The 16,940-nt window shown below is 37.6% G+C and overlaps 1 protein-coding gene across 2 annotated transcripts in view; it reads right to left on the bottom strand.

Annotated features, from left to right (window-relative positions):
* The window catches only part of LOC134639986 (potassium voltage-gated channel subfamily H member 1-like), a 59,963-nt gene that overhangs the window by 12,666 nt on the left and 30,357 nt on the right, over positions 1–16,940 (bottom strand). For both annotated transcript variants that reach the window (XM_063491527.1, XM_063491528.1), the window contains 2 exons: positions 7,731–7,930; positions 5,249–5,501 (listed from right to left, as the gene is read on the bottom strand). In XM_063491527.1, coding sequence (XP_063347597.1) covers positions 5,249–5,501; positions 7,731–7,930 — 453 coding nt within the window. The remainder of the gene's footprint in view (positions 1–5,248; positions 5,502–7,730; positions 7,931–16,940) is intronic.

Raw genomic sequence — 16,940 nt, 5'->3', positions numbered from 1 at the left:
GATGGCGTGGTCATTACAGACGCTCATACTGTGCTTACTTTAATCTGGTCAAGTATGGTCTCATTTACTGGCACAGGTCTCAGGTCAATACATCTATCATAACCACTGTGGGAAAAATACTTTAGGAAATTAGTGGCCTTTGTAATAGTATGTTCGCTAATAAATCACTTATGAGCAAGCAGACTGCAAATGTAATGATATTTACCCCCTTTTAGCACCGCCTTTGATTTCTACCAACCCCTCAGGTTTTCCATTATGTTCACCGTTATTTATCCCAGTATGCTTAATATTAAAAGGGAAAAAAAACCTATAACATTATAGAGAGAATCCAAACGATCCAGCAATCCCTTATGAGCAAGTGTGAACTTTTTAACCCGTTTTTTTGTTTCTATTAACTCCTTAATGAAATATGTAGGTCTTAAAGAGCTAAATCTCCAGAAAAGTCTCTACTATAGTCACCAGTTAGTTGAGCTGGTGTAAAGCCAACCAATAAAGTTGTAGATGCACTGCTAATCATGTGTAGATTCAGGTAATATTTCTTTACAGGTTTATTATAAATTGCTCAACATAGCCATTTGTTAGATAGTGATTATCTTCTGACTGTTGCGTCATTGGCTACAGATTGTGAAAGAAGCAATTTTAACTAAAGCTTTTTCAAATTAGCTACCATTATTTATTATTATGAGCTAACTAGGCATTTAAAAAATAATGTTGGTTTATTTAGTTTTTTATGTTGCTCAGTTTCATTGCCTTTTCAATAAATCAGTGAAAAATCAATCCAGGCAGCCATAGTACATGTTTGCTTGAAATGAACCTGTGGCACAGGTATTGATTGTAACCTTTGAAGGCCAAAAGATCGCAAGTGTTGCGTTGTGATTTTCTGTTCAGTCCTGAGTAGGGGTGAGTTTTGATTATCGATTTATCGATTAAAATCGATTCTAGCTTGGATAACGTGATATTGATTCATTAAAATCCTGAATTGATTTTTTAATATAAATTTATTTTGGCCAAAATGCCAGAATCTCAGGTTAAACCTCACAAAATTTCAACAACCACCAAACAGGTAAAACAGTAAATGAGAGCAGGTACAAGGATTCTGCACAAAGATGTAAACACAAAGTGCGGACCAGCTGACGGATCAGAATCAGTGCGATGTAGCCTTTCTCACCCGACGGCACGGACACGGTCGGGGCTGAAAGCCGACAGCTCACTGATTCTGATGTTTCGGCAGGTCCGTGCTTTGTGTTTACGTCCTTTTTGCGCTCGATTCTGAAGCTGTTAGTTTTATCTCTCTCCAAACAATATTGACTGAACCAGCAGCAAAAGAAGATCCAAACTACGCTTCACATAAACATCGTCATGAATTCCCTCTGACTTTTACTGTTTACCGATAAAAATCACACTTCATGCACAGCTCTCTCTCTCTCTCTCTCAGTACACTTCAAGAACAGTTTCCCGTCTAAAAATCTGTTTTCTGCATTATTCGCTTGCTTGTTACGCGCAAGTCTACCGTTGTTTACAGCGCTGTCGGCCGCTGGTTTTTTTCCTTTTACTTACTTCCGAAAAGAAAACCCAATTTCTGCTGTTCAATAGGCTACTGAACAAATTTAAACTTTTTAAAATTATGCAAAATTGCAAAACGCTTAGCTGTGTCTTTAATAAAACCTCTGTAACTTTGCTCTGCTTCACTTCAGCAGCATCAGGTAATGTTCATATGTTGATTAATGGTTTTCTTTCGTTTTTGATCTACTGCAGAATATTTTTATAAAATCCCAGGCCAGGAAAATCACCTTCATGTTTTTCTGTGTTTTATCCGCAGCTACTTTGACACAAAGGCATCTGCTGTGATGCTTACACCTTTGATAAAGTCTCACAAGTGTCAGCTTTCTTTTAATAGATATAAAAATATGGAAATGTACTGATGCATAATCTGAATTATAATATTTCTGACTGTCTGAGGCAAAATTTCCCTGATTCAAATCGAATCGAATCGAATCGTGGATCGAATGGATTCGGGGGACCTTGTGAATTGGAATTGAATCAATTCTAGAAATCAGTGACGATACCCAGCCCTAGTCCTGAGTTATAATACTTTTAATTATTATTTATTTTAAAATGCTTATTTTCAGTTAGGTTTAGTTTCAACTAATTTCATTTGACTTAAATGAATACAGCACTGCAGATAGTTTGACACCACAGACTGGTTAGACTGACATGAACAAAAAATTGAGAGTAAATCCCAAGACACTTATTAACCACAGAAGCTTATTCTAGGCAGTTTTACACTAAATAATATACTTTTAGGTGGTTTTTCAGGTATGTAGAATATGTTTTTTACACTAATTTTATAATAATAATAATAATAATAATAATAATACATTTTATTTGAGGGCACCTTACAAAAGAACAAAATTAATAAAAGAAGCAATAGTCATAAAATACATAAAATAAGTTAAAATTGCAAAGCAGAACTTGACAACAGGTAAAATCAGCACTAAAGCGAATAAGCCAGTTTGAACAGATGTGTTTTGAGCTGTGACTTAAATGCGGGAAGAGAGTCTATATTTCTTATGGCTGGAGGAAGAGAGTTCCAGAGCCGAGGAGCAGAGTGACTGAAGGCTCTGTTCCCCATAGTGGTAAGACGTGTGGACGGAACAGTAAGATGAATAGCAGATGAGGATCGGAGAGGGCGGGAGACAGTGGTGATATGGAGCAGATCACACAAATAGGAAGGAGCAGATTTATGGATATACTTGTACGTGAGAAGTAAGATTTTAAAGTTTATTCTGGCTTCTATGGGCAACCAGTGAAGCTGCTGAAGAACTGGCATAATATGAGCTCTTGATGGAGTACGAGTTATGACCCAAGCTGCGGAATTTTGAAGAAGTTGGAGTTTATGAAGGGACCTTTTAGGGAGAACAAATAAGAGGGAATTGCAGTAATCAATGCGGGACGTAATAAGACTATGGACAAGGATGGCAGCAGCATGGGGAGTAAGGATTTACTCCCCTGGTTATGTAATTAATGTGGGACTGGAATGAGAGAGTATTATCAAGTATGACACCCAAACTCTTAACCTGAGGGGAGGGAAGGGTGGGAGAACGTTCAATGTTAATGGAAAAACTGTGGGATTTAGATAAGATAGAGGCTGTACCAACAAGTAAAACGTCTGTTTTATTACTGTTTAGTTTAAGAAAATTGGAGGAGAACCATGATCTAATCTCGATAAGACAGTTTGAGAGGGAGGTAGGTGGGAGGGATGAATTGGGTTTAGAAGAAATGTAGAGCTGGGTGTCATCGGCATAACAGTGAAAATTTATTTTATATTTTCAGAATATATGACCAAGAGGGAGCATGTAAATAATGAATAAAAGAGGCCCTAATACTGAACCCTAATACTGAACACACCAGCAGAAACAGGATGGAGACTTGAAGAATGGGATTTAAACTGGATAAACTGAGAGCGGTCTGAGAGATAGGAGGTGAACCAGTCAAGGGGGTATGACTAATGCCAATGGATGCTAACCGGTTCAGGAGAATATTGTGAGAAATGGTATCAAACGCCGCACTAAGATCAAGAAAGATGAGGATGGATAGGAGACCAGAATCAGCTGCCATCAGAAGGTCATTGGTAATCCTTAACAAAGCAGTTTCTGTGCTATGATTGGGGCGGAAACCAGATTGAAATTGTTCATAGAGATTATGGTTATTGAGGTGTAAGTGAAGCTGGGAGGTGACAACTTTTTTAATTTTAATTCACTTATACCCTTGGAGTTCACACAGATGAATTCGTACAGGCAAAACTGAAGTTTAAAAAATGTTTGTTAATGCAGTTCACAGCACCACAAATCTTTATCATTCCAACTGTTTAAAATGCTAAAATCTTTCATTGATCTCAGACAATATTTAAGGGGACAGCCAATAAAATGCAGTAAATTTGATGTACTAGAGATTATTACAATATGCACCCAAAGTAGGTGAGCTGGCTTAATGTGATTCAGATAAAACTGAAAATACCAGACTTTATTTGAAGTGTTGCAGAGAGGACTGACAAACAAATTCTTGTCCAAATCCTGAATCCATCACTCAGCAGAAAATGATCCCCAAACAGCTCAGCTTACACTGCAGACAGGGACAGTTTGTAAAGTGCTGCTAGGCAAAAAAGAAAAGGGAGGATTTAAGTAAGTCCTCGAACAAAATTATTTTCTTGCTATGATATTCAGAGAGAGCTAGAGGCCACTTAGACTTAAAAGCCTTTATGCTATCAACCAGTGTTTTGGTGTTGAAGTGCCTCCAAGACAGTAAATTCAGATTAGAGACACTATAGTCAATGCATCTGAGTCACACAGCTTAAGTAATCTAAAACTTTATATTGTGAAACAACCAAGGAGATCAGCAGCAGGTCCTTCGACAGCTGGGGAAATGAAGAGGTACAATGCTTCTCCAATGGAGGAAATGCAAATTTCCTCATCAAGCATGTAGTAGTAGCACATTTCTTCAAATGGCCTGAAAATTTATACTATACATGTTGTATATTTTCAGTATGATGCAAATTTATCATTATTATAGAATGAGGTTTCTTTAGAGGTAGATTACTTTTCACTAATTTCTACATTTTTATTTTTGTAGAAATCATCAGAGAATGAAATTTCAGCATGCTCGGCCTAGAGCGGTGACCGGCTGGCCAGTCACATTTTTCCAATTATGAGCCAGTCTGTTTCATGCATGCGCAACACGTGCACAATGTTGAAGACAAACAATCACTCAGGCACTCACAGCCATACTCGAACATGTCATTAGCTTGTGGCTGTAGGCATTAGTGAGAGAAGAAGGACAAAACATTTGACAAAGTAAACCATGGGTGAATCACCATGATTACTTTGTAACAACAAATCTAATAATACACTTGAATCACCTTTGCCCAGCTAAACATGCCTAGTTTGATGAAGCTAATAAAGGGAAAGTAGATAAATCTGAAGCTAGCTAGAGTCCAGTGCTAGCCACAAGGCAGCAGCCTCGGTATGAGCAGTGAAAAAAACCCCAAAACAACTATTAGGGACATTAGAGAGAAGGTTAAAAATTAGGTCAATTTCCTGCTATCTGGTTAATTTAGAAATGTAATGAAAAATAAGTACCTGATATTTATTTTATTTAAAAAAAAAATAAAATAAGACCAATTCAAATCTAACGTAAAAATTGGGAATTACACATAGTTCTCTTTAAAGTAAAACAAAGGAGCTTTACTCACCTAAAATGGCAACGACCTCATCATCCTGAATGACCTCCAGTGACCCTGACACCACAAAACAGAGGCTGTCCACACTTTCACCAGCGTGATAGATCAGGTCGCCAGGGGCGCAGTGGATAGTCTGAAACTCCATGGCCAGTGCTCGGAGACACCCATCACTGGCCAGTCGGAAAGCCGGGTGCTCTTTAAAAACTTTGCGATTGAGGTGAACACAAATATCTGCTCTCATGTCCTTCGGACAAATCTGTAGCACCTGGAAACAAATAAAAGAAAATACCTTATAATGCACACTACACAGGCCACCGTCACAGCTTGCCTCATTTCACTAGTGTGACGTACATACAGGTGTTTATCTGGCTTGATGCATAAAGGGTATTTGAAACCATTAATCATCAGTAAGCGATTAAGGTTGTTATATGTGGGCTTATATATGAGGCAGTGATTCATTTGGTCCTGACAGAGTAGGTGGCGACTGCATAACTAAAATTATATAAAGGATAATTTCCCATGTTGCTTTACCTTGTTAACAGATGTGGACAGAAAAGCACCTATTAGCCTCCTTTTTTACAAAGTTGTGGTAGTCAAACTTTTATCAAACTAGATAAAAGAACTGTGACTTCTCTTCATTCGCTACCCGTCTAAATCCAGAATTTTAAAACCCTTCCCTTCACATACTAGGTCTTGAATAATCAGACCACAGCTTATCTTAAAGACCTCATAGTACTCTATCACTTCAGCATCAGACTGTTGGTTCACTTATGGCTCCTACAGTGTTTAAATGTAGAATGGGAGGCGGAGCCTTTAGCTTTCAGGGCCAGTCTTTTGTGGAACCAGCTCCCAGTTTGGATTCACAAAACAGACACCCTTTCTACTTTTAAGATTCGACTTTTCCCTCCCTATGCATTTTCACACCATTTAATCATCAGTTATAATTCATCAGTTATGTCAGCAGGCTGCCCTTGCTTTCAGCCTGGTTCTACTGGAAGTTTCTTCCTGTTAAAAGGGAGTTTTTCCTTCCCACTGTTGCCAAGCGCTTGCTCATGGGGGCTCGTGTGATTATTTGTATATTCTCTGTATTATTTTAGGGTCTTTACCTTACAGTATAAAGCACCTTGAGATGACTGTTAGGATTTGGTGCAATATAAATAAAACTGAACTGCTCAAAACTGTGCAGCAGGAGCCTCAGGGCACAGGTTTCCATGGCTGAGCAGCTCTTGCAGATGTAATGTGTAGGTGGGCCGGTATTTTTGTCGATTTTCTTCCAGCAAAAAGCAGAGTATTTATTATACTATACATATATGTTTCAATTGAGCCTACTAAAATGTGAATTTTTAAACGTTTCTGCAATTGTTCAATATCCATTAATGAGCAAAATGTTTTTCATGTAGACAGATTGCACGCACTAAAATCAGAAACGGATGTACCCATCTATAATTTCTCTTCATTACAGTGGTCAGTGGTTAACTGTATATAAACAGATGTCTTATATCTGTGCAGCAGATTTCATGGGAGTTGAAAAAAGTAAAGTACCTTAAGACTGAAGCTTTTTCATATTTATAAAGAGAAATAAACATATATATATAGTTTAAATTATAAAGTAAGTTATACATTTAAATAAACCTTTTATTAGCTTATTGTTAAATGTGAAATCCATAGCAAATATTATGCAGGCCCTTCTTAATGATGTGCGATAAAACAGACAATATATGTGTCCAGCTAATTTCTGCACTAGGGGTCAACTTATCTGTCCAATGGGACTAAATATGTCAGGTTTCACATGTGGGGAACATGGAAGCTGCTACCAGCAGAGTCCAGCCACCTCTCTGCTGAGTGTCACTGAGTGGCAGCATGTCATTCCAAGTACAGCTAATCAACAGGATGCCAGGCCATTGCAGGGTTTTGCCTTTAAAACACATCTCTTTGAAGATGAATGTCAAGCAGAAAGGGATTATGTGCCATTTTTAGACCCTTTAGTGTGGCCTTCAGCTAGACAAATAGATGATCCATACATGCAGTTCAGCCTCAACATAGAAACAACAAAATAAGTGAGCAAAAGAATCATTACAGTTGAATCACTGAGGTGGTGTTCCCTGTAATAAAATCCCTGTGTCATTGTAGTTATGACCCTAATTGGAGGTGAAATTATATAATAAGTTGATTTAAATGGCATGCAGTGATATGAATGCTTTTTGGCTTGTGATTAACCAGAGTGGCACTATTTCAGTGTCTCCGCTTCCAGATTTTAATGCTTAATTTGAACACACTCAGATCATTTCAGCATCATTTTAATTCAGGAGGATGGCTGAATGAGCACCACAGCAGTGTCTCTTTTTAGCAAGTTCATAAATTTTGCCTAAATTTTATATATATATATATATATATATATATATATATATATATATATAAAAACACAAGAACAAATAAACATCATCTGTTAATTAGAAACAAAAAATAAATAGCCTGCGAGCGCATGTTGACATACCTTTTCAGTGTCTATGCCCCGTGACATGGACCAGGTGGAGGCGATGTAGTCCATTACTCTTTCACTTAAGCCCTTGGGAACTTGGTAGAGCTTCAGGAAGTCCCGGACACTGTTGAGCATCTCGTGATAACGATTTGTGTTGGCATACATCTGCTGAAAAATCGTTGTGACGTTACCAAAAATGGTGGCATAAAGAAGGGCTGGGGGAATATAGAGAAAATACAAAGGAAGACGTTAAGAGAAAATCTAAAATAACAGATTTTTTAGCTTTGAAGATGATGAGGGCAGTTATTTGCCATTGAAAATGATGTAAAAAAAATATGTTTTTGGATTTAAAAAAAACTCAATTTGTAGAGATTCAGGATATAAAAATAAGTAAAGCCTCATAGATCTGAAAAAATATTTTGTTTAAAATCTAAGATTTGGTTTAAAAAAAGCAAAAAAAAAAATACCTGTAACAAAATATATTTTTATACAAATAATTTTTTTTTAAATTCTCCTTGTTTAAAAGGACACAAAAATGGTAGTTGGTGTCAAAATATTATAAAACAAAATCCCCAAAGCATAATTTACATAACTGTAAAGTCTCTAAAACTTGTTTTTTAAAGACTTAAAAGCATCCAAAACCTGGTTTACAAGGACATAAAAGTAGCAATGGGGTTTAAGAAGACAACCAGCAAATCAACAAATTCATTGTCAATTACATAAAAATTTCCAAAAGCTTAATTTAGGATTATAATTATTTTTACATTTCAGTTTTGAACAAATGTGCCTTAAGACTTAATATTGTTTTATGTGGTTTATGCTTGAATTTGTCACATGGGAAATTAACTATTACTACCTATGACTGCCTCCAAATATAATCAACAAAAGTCTCGCCGAAAGGAAAACTATAATTAGAGCTTCATTGTGACTGTGTGCAACCATCCATCCCCATGCAGCTACATCCCACTAAATAATGGTTTTCATAATTCGTAATAGACGAATTAAATGAAAAGCAACAGAAAGAGAAGTGCAGAGCATCTCCAAGGTGGTTGGGTGGTTGAACTGGTGCAACAGCTGGCGTGTGTGTGTGGATCAAAGCCATCAGATGTCTGCTCAGTGTGTGCACTGTTCTCCTGGCAGTGGAGCCCTAATTAGCCCTGCTAGAAGGGACGGAGAGGAAACATGCCAGCCACACATTTCAATTATCCTCAGATGATGACAGTAACCTGTGCAATTGTTTGTGTACGTTTGTTTATTTCACGGCGTACAATCAAAGGGGTGAAAAACTGCACAGGATATAATACTAATTAAAAAGCATTCAAAACTCCTTCAGGCTCAGGATAACCACAACTTCACCTTTTTATTACTGTCACTCAGTCGTTCATTATAGTTGATACCTTGTTAGCTGCTTATCAAACTTATCAAAGTAAGAGAAGCGAGGTACACCTTGGATAGGTGTTGCTTTTTAAAGACATAAACACCAGTAAAAAAAATCAGTTTCCTAATCTCTTTGTCTCCATCTCGCATTAATAATTCTTCCCAAAATCTTGTTTAAAAGGACATGACATGAAACCTAGATTTAGAACAGGAGTCGGCAACCTTTCTGATGATGAGTGCCATCTAAAATTTCCTCAGAAGTCAGTGTGCCATATGATTGCATTAGCAATAAATTTAATAACGCTCTATATTAACAGTTACACACTATATAGAACAACTTTATAGAATTATATTTGTTCGCGGATGTTGGCAGCTATCAGCGAATAGGTATCAGCTATTTTGAGAAAAAAAAAAAAAAAAGACACTTTATCTATAACAAGAACTCCATAACAGCAAATGAACTGTACAACAGAAAATGCAAATGCTATTTATGGTCTCCTCACAACAATGATAAGAAAAATAAACTGGGCCAATATGGCATGTTTGTTAATACAGAGATACACATGTTAATGTGATCTTAGATTAATTCACTGCGTGTCATGCCCAGGGCTGAACTGGGACAAAAAAAATCAGCCCGGGCATTTTGACTAGAGACCGGCCCACCAGGTATTAAAGCCATATAACCTTTGAATGAAAACAAACGCTGTTGTGACAGTGATGTACACTGTCTTGTTGGTATATGTATGATTTCTATGCATTTTACATCAGATAAAAACTTTGGTTGTAAGATTCAGATAATTATTTATTAAATGCTATACATTTTAAATGAGAATAAGAAAGAAAAGTGTTTCTTTTTGCCCCCCTTTCCCTGTTAATGCCCTACCTGGCCCCCTGGCAAAACTTTGCTAGACCCGCCCCTGCACAGTTACCAGCTGTCGGCTGCGTAGAAAATGATCCTGGTGTTATTTGTCTCTCAGAAACAGTTCATAACTTCCCTTCAAGTCATTCATGTCACCAAAAGGTAAACCTGTTTCTCCATCACCTGTTCAGCTCTGATGATTCACTAAGGACATCTGGTTTCATCTTCATGTTTCCCTCTCACCAGACATCCAAACCGATATCATTATTTAGAAAATAGGTCGCAATATGTACATTATCTCGGTAACACCTCTGAAAGATTGAAGATTGTATGTGGCGTTCCTCAAGGTTCTATTTTGAGACCTAAACTTTTTAATTTATATATTAATGATATCTGTGACGTATCAAAAAGGTTAAATTCTATTTTATTTACAGATGACACAAATTTTTATTGCTCTGGAAAGAATTTGAAAGATTTGGTTGAAATTATGACTTCTGAGATGTTAAGATTAAAAATATGGTTTGATGTAAATAAATTATGTTTGAATCTGATAAAAACGAAATTCATGATATTTGGCAATCGTGTAAAGGAGGATGAAGTCATTATGTCCATTGATGGAGAATTAATTGAAAGAGTTACTGAATTTCGTTTTTTGGGTGTAATAGTAGATGAAAATTTGACGTGGAAATCACATATTGAGTATATTAGAAAGAAGATGGTTAAAAACATTTATATTTTGGGAAATGTAAGAGATTTATTAGACTATAAAACAATGCGCATTTTATATTTTTCATTGTTTTTCCCATATTTTAGTTACTGTATTGAAGTCTGGGGGAATACATATGAGAATACTATAAAACCTCTAAACTTATTACAGAAGAAAGTGATACGAATGATTCATAATGTGAAATATAGAGAACATACAAATAAATTATTTATAAAATTGAAATTATTAAAATTAGGAGATTTAGTGAAATTACGGCCACTATTAATTATGTTTAAGGCTAAAAATAATATTTTGCCCTTTAAGTTACAAAGAGTATTTTTATTGTGTTCAGGGGGAGAAGATAGCAGAAGGAAATTTTATTTTAAGCATCAGTTAGCTAGGACTACACAAAGATTAATGAGTCCAACGGTTAGGGGTATACGACTGTGGAACTCTCTTCATTATAATTTAAAGAATTGTATAAATTTACATTGTTTTAAAAAGTGTTACATGCTTAAAACGATAACTCAATATGAAGAATGTGAATGAAATTGGAGTTCATTGAAAAAGGATTCATTATAATTTTTTGTTTTATTTATTTTAATTTTATTTTTCTCCTTGTTACTATGTGGAGTGGTATATTCTGATTGTAAATTTGTATATTCTGATTGTAAATTTGTTGTTTGGTTTGGGTTAGGACCGGAGATAAATGTTAATGTTAGTTTGTTCCCTGATTTTTGGTGCCCACTTGTAATATAAGTTGGATTGTAGATAGGGGGCAGGGTTTAATAAGAATATTTTCTTCTTCCTGCTCCTTTTCACACATGGTTGTAGTGCTTTATTGATAGAAAGTGTGGTTGGTTTGTTTGAACTGTTGTACCAAGTGTGAAATAAATAAATAAATGAAATGAAATGACCAGCAGCTTTTACAGCTGTGGCTCCAGCAAACATCAGCTGATAAGAGAAATTAATATTAAATAAGTTCTAACAACAGCTGATCGAGCTTTAACGTGCTGCTGTTGTTTAGCGCGACATCCACTGGTTTCCTCTTTCTGGCGCAAAGTGGGTGATAAACAAACAAGAGAGGAAAGCCGATCTGCTGATCATTGATCAGTTTCATGATTGAAGTAGCAACATGAGAGGTAGGGGGAGAGAATGAAAGAAGAAGAGGCAGCTGGAAGTGTAAAGATGCAGAATAACTCCAGCTTTGTGTCTTTTTCATTGTAGCTGAAGTACGGGACAAACTGTGTTCCTTTTCAACTCAATACGAAACGTGTAATATTTTCTCTGAATATGGGACTATTCCGTTTTTTACGGGACGGTTGGCAACTCTACTAACTAACCTTATGAACAAAATAAAGTTCACTATCAGTAACATCATAGCACCCACCCAGCAGTAATAGAAACTCCGTCATGCTAGCTAGTACGCAGTACGAGTTATTGTAACCGATTGTAAAAAGTCAGTACAACGAAAATAAAATACACCTAAATTTGCTTTATATCTAGACTGCAGGTCATAACTTCTTACCTGAAGTTCAGTTCACCTGACACTCGGACCGGCCCTGCCTCAGGTCTCTCCTCCTCCTGCCTCCCCTTTCCCTCGTCCACCTGCTGGCCTCTGTGGAAGCTCCACCATAGCCAGCACCAAACAACTGAGTTATTTTTACACATCTGCCAGCATCTGGCCAATGCACCACCTTTCATTGTTTACAGTTAGAAGTCGGCCATCTTGGATACAACTTTTGTTTTTTCAATAGGAAGAGGGCCATGTGACACAAACTTAATAAACATAAATAAAGTTACGTTGAAACCAAGCACACCATTGTTTTTATTGTGACATTACCAATAAGTTTGATGTGTCACATGACCCTCTTCCTATTGAAAAAACAAAAGTTGTATCCAAGATGGCCGACTTCTAAATGGCCACCATGGTCACCACCCATCTTGAGGAGTTTGCCCCCTCACATATACTAATGTGCCACAAACAGGACTTTAATATCACCAACCATTCCCACGTTATTACGGTGTATCCATATAAATGGCCCACCCTGTACATTGTTTTTCTTCTCACACCCACTTACACTGCTGCTTTGTAGCAGTTGTGTCTCTGTATTATGTGTTTAATCTCTTCATATTTGTGTGTTATTATACTTTGTTAAACGAGCTGCTCTGGTGCCATGTTTGCAATTGTTCATATGTTACCAAGGCCAACCCTTTTATGCGAGCAAAACTCAATGGATAAACCCTGGGTTAACCCAGTTGGTTGGTTGATAACCACCTTCATGTGACCGTTTAGGTTGATTCCCAGCGTGAAGTGAAGCCACATAATGGAAAGATTTTATGAGTATGTTAAAAAATTTTCAGGAACCAGGACTTAGAGATAGACAAGTTAACAAAAAATGAGTCTCAAAAAGACAGAAAGAAAGCTTAATATCCAAGTATTGAGGGGCAAAGCCAGGGGCCATGATAGTCCAGCACATTTACAGGCAGACAGCCAAATGTCTTAGCAGAGGTGTCATATCAAGTGGGCCAGACAAGCAAAACTCCATGGAATACCTTTACATTCCCTTAATTTTGTTATCTCGTGTTAGTAAAGCTACTGGCCAGCTGGTGCCTTTCTATATGCTCATATGCTTCTTGTTCCTGCATGTTTTTTTTTTGTTTGTTTGTTTGTTTTGCAAAGACATACATGCTAGATTAATCTGTAATTCTAAATTGGCTTTAGGGCAGTGATTTTTTTGTCTCACTGTATTTTCCCCATGATGGACGGGCAGCCTATCCGGAGTGTATTTGCAATTGACCAGTTGTACAAATTTGTCTCTTTGGTGGACAGAGGTCACATGTTTGACAACCCTGATCTAAGGCAATGATTTAAGGTGAAGGAAAATCCACATCTGGGCACCACCAGAGAGCACAATCTATATAGGAAGATAGGAAACGCAAGAAGCACATCGAGGTATATACACAGACAGTATGACAATCGTCTCCTTGTAAAATGATGATTTTAGAATCTACTCCTTTTGAAGTTGCAAAAGTTTGGCGTGGCCGCTTCCTCGAGCCTGAACACAGATGGCAATGCTGATGTCTCTGATAAGCAGAGAATGCTGTATCAAAGGAAACTCAATCGGTCCCTGCAGAGCGGAGCCTCATCTAGCTCCCAACAGCTCTTTACTTGCTGACGTACGCAACTTCATCACACGACACTCGCCGTCCAACAGCTGGCTTGTTTGAAGGTAGTTAAAAGACAGTTGTCAGAAACTCAAGCCCCCGGCCAACAGTTGCTATAGAAACAGGACATATGTATAGTGCCCCCACTGCCTCCCCCTTCCTTTTCCCCATGCCATCCCGCAATCCCTCGTCACACTGTGATCTTCTTCTGCCAGCACCGATCCAGTGCTGCTGGTAAAAATAGAACAGTATCAGGGCATCTATATTTCATAGAGAACAGCCATGGACGACACTAGATTGCATCTACTACTGAATCCTCCCGAGGCTGTCTGATTTTAGATATTTGTGCTTTAAGATTATATGTAGCTCACAATGAAAAATTTAGACACAGACAACTGCAGATGAGTTTTGCCAGTTCCCAAGAGAGTGTATTAATAAAACCTGCACAACCAAAAAGTAAGGGGGAGGTGAATCTTCCTCCAAGTCTCAGGGTTGAGATTGTGGCTGAAAAAAGTACAGCGGAGGTGAGGAGTGATTGCAGAGGGATCGGAGGGAGCACTGCGCTAAATTGATCTGGCAGTGTCAGTTATTGCTCCGAGGTGTTGCTCTCCGCGTGCAGTCACACATAATGGCACCGCACTGTGGCATACAGTGTTTTATGAGCCACACAAACACGAGATAGCTTATAAATATTGAGACGTGGAAAGAAGGGCATGCTGTGAAAACCTGCCTCATTTAGCATATTACATGTTTTGTTAAAATGCAGAGGCAAGATTTTTTTTTCTTTATTTACATACAGAACAAAGAACATATTGGTGTCCTTGGATTAACTGGCAGTGGGATATTTGCAATACTAGAAATCCGTTGACATCAATAACAACCTAAACAACTAGCAGAACTTGTGACGATATCTACAGAGCCTAAATTATGCGGTACCCCCTCCCTTCCTAACAAGACAACAAAAAGAACCCTGCATAAAATAAGAAAGAAAGCAACCTGGGGGGCATCTAATCACTTTCCAAATAGATAATTGTTTTGTCTAAATATTCTAAGAAGGGTTGCCAGATCTTATTAAATGTCTTGCAAGAACCTGCAAGAGAGTATCTAATTTTTTCAAGTTTGATGTGAGTTAAAACTTCAGGAGCCGGCTGTTATGAGTCGATTGAGACACCCGGGTAATAGGGCAGTTAAGGCAAGTACACTACACTTTATAGATGGGATATTAGTCAGTTTAAGTGGGGGGATACCAAATTGAGCTGGGGAGGGGTCAAGGCTAAGTTCTACATTCAGCACTGTAGCAAGAGTGTCAAATATTTGGCTCCAAAAATTAGAGAGGCTTGGACAGGACCAAAACATGTGAGTATGGTTGGTTGAAGACTGTTGACATCTATTGCAACTGTCAATTTTCGCAAGCCAAGCATTTGTGTAGTGTACTTTAAAAAGAATACTCACATTGAAATAAACCATGAAACATATGGAGGATGAAAAATTAGGGTTCACTGACTATCTGGTATCAGTACCCCTATTTCCTCCTCCCTGGTCCGCTTAGGATGAGCCATCCGAGCATTATCAGGAGAAACAATGAGGATAGATATCAAGGAAACAGAGTGTCTCTGAGCAGGGTCCTGAGTGAGCAAGGAGTCAATCAGCAGTGACCCTGGTGGATGATTAAGAAAATGAGGATATGTATTTGACAAAGTCTCTGGTTTGAAGGGAATGGAAGAAATGAGAGTGGGGCAACCCAAATCTGGTTGTAAGCTCTGTGAGATTAGTAAAGGTGTTTTCTTTGTAAAGAAAAGTAGGGTCAGACAGAGAGGATCGGGAAAAAAAAAAAAAAAAAAAAAAAAAAAAAAAAAAAAAAAAAAAATATATATATATATATATATATATATATATATATATATATATATATATATATATATATATATATATATATATATATATATATATATATATATATATATATATATATATATATATATATATATAGAGTGAAAGGTTAATGCAAACCATAGTGTTTGCATGAAATTGAGTCCAAATTTTCAAGGACTTGGTGACCACAGGATACTGTGAAATGTTATGGCTCTTAAGGGGAAGTGGTGCACAAATAAGAGAGTGTAGTAAGAACTTTGAGGATCGCAGCTCTGTTTGGGCCCAGGCCGGGCCTTGAGCCAATGGCGGAACATGTTGATACTGCATGCCCAATAGTATTGACTAAAACTGGGTAATGCAAGACCCCCCAGCTGCAAAACAGCTTTATTAATATGGGGAGGCCTGCCAGACCATATAAAAGAGAATACTGCCCAATCCAGTTGGCGAAAAAAGGATCTTTTCATAAATACTGGAATGTGTTGGTACTGAACAGAAATTTCGGAAGGATCACCAGCTTTATAAGTTTAATTCTGCCAGTTATGGAAAGCGGGAGAGAGGACCAACGATATCCCGCTTACATTTGCCAACGAGAGGATGAAAATTTCTGTCAAAAAGGTTGTCAAAGGTAGGAGTATTAAAAACTCCCAAATATCTAAATCCTTCTTGGACAACCTTGAATGGGAAGCAGGATGTTGGCAACCTTCTGGACAGGGAAAAGATCACTTTTACCAAAATTTAATTTATAGCCACAGTAGTTTCCAAAAAGAATTAGAATGTCTGTAATGACCAGAATAGATGAAATTGGGTTTGATACATATAGCAACAAACATCAGCATACAGAGAAAGTTTATGGGTAAAACCATTTCTGGTGATGCCTTCTGCTCCTGCCTCCCGATGAAGCCAGATGGCCAATGGCTCTACTGCTAACACGAATAGAAGGGGGGAGAGAGGGCACCCCTGCCCAGTGCCCCGGCAAAGGTCAAAGGGGGAAGATCTCTCACCATTTGTAAAGACATGAGCAGTAGGACAGTCATAGAGTGGTCTAATCCATTCAATAAAATCAGAGCCAAAACCAAATTTTGACAGAATCTAGTCAAGATATTTTCACTCAACTCTGTCGAGCACTTTCTCTGGGATCAGGGTCAGGTGAACCCATTAATATTGAAAAGTCGTCAAGTATTAAATGATGATTTCTTTCCCGCCACGAAACCAGTCTGGTCAGCTGATATTACCGCAGGTAATT

Source organism: Pelmatolapia mariae, linkage group LG13, assembly GCF_036321145.2.
Source record: "Pelmatolapia mariae isolate MD_Pm_ZW linkage group LG13, Pm_UMD_F_2, whole genome shotgun sequence".
Taxonomy (NCBI): Eukaryota; Metazoa; Chordata; class Actinopteri; order Cichliformes; family Cichlidae; genus Pelmatolapia; species Pelmatolapia mariae.
Note: the sequence above shows the minus strand (reverse complement) of the source record. Positions and strands in the feature narration are given on the sequence as shown.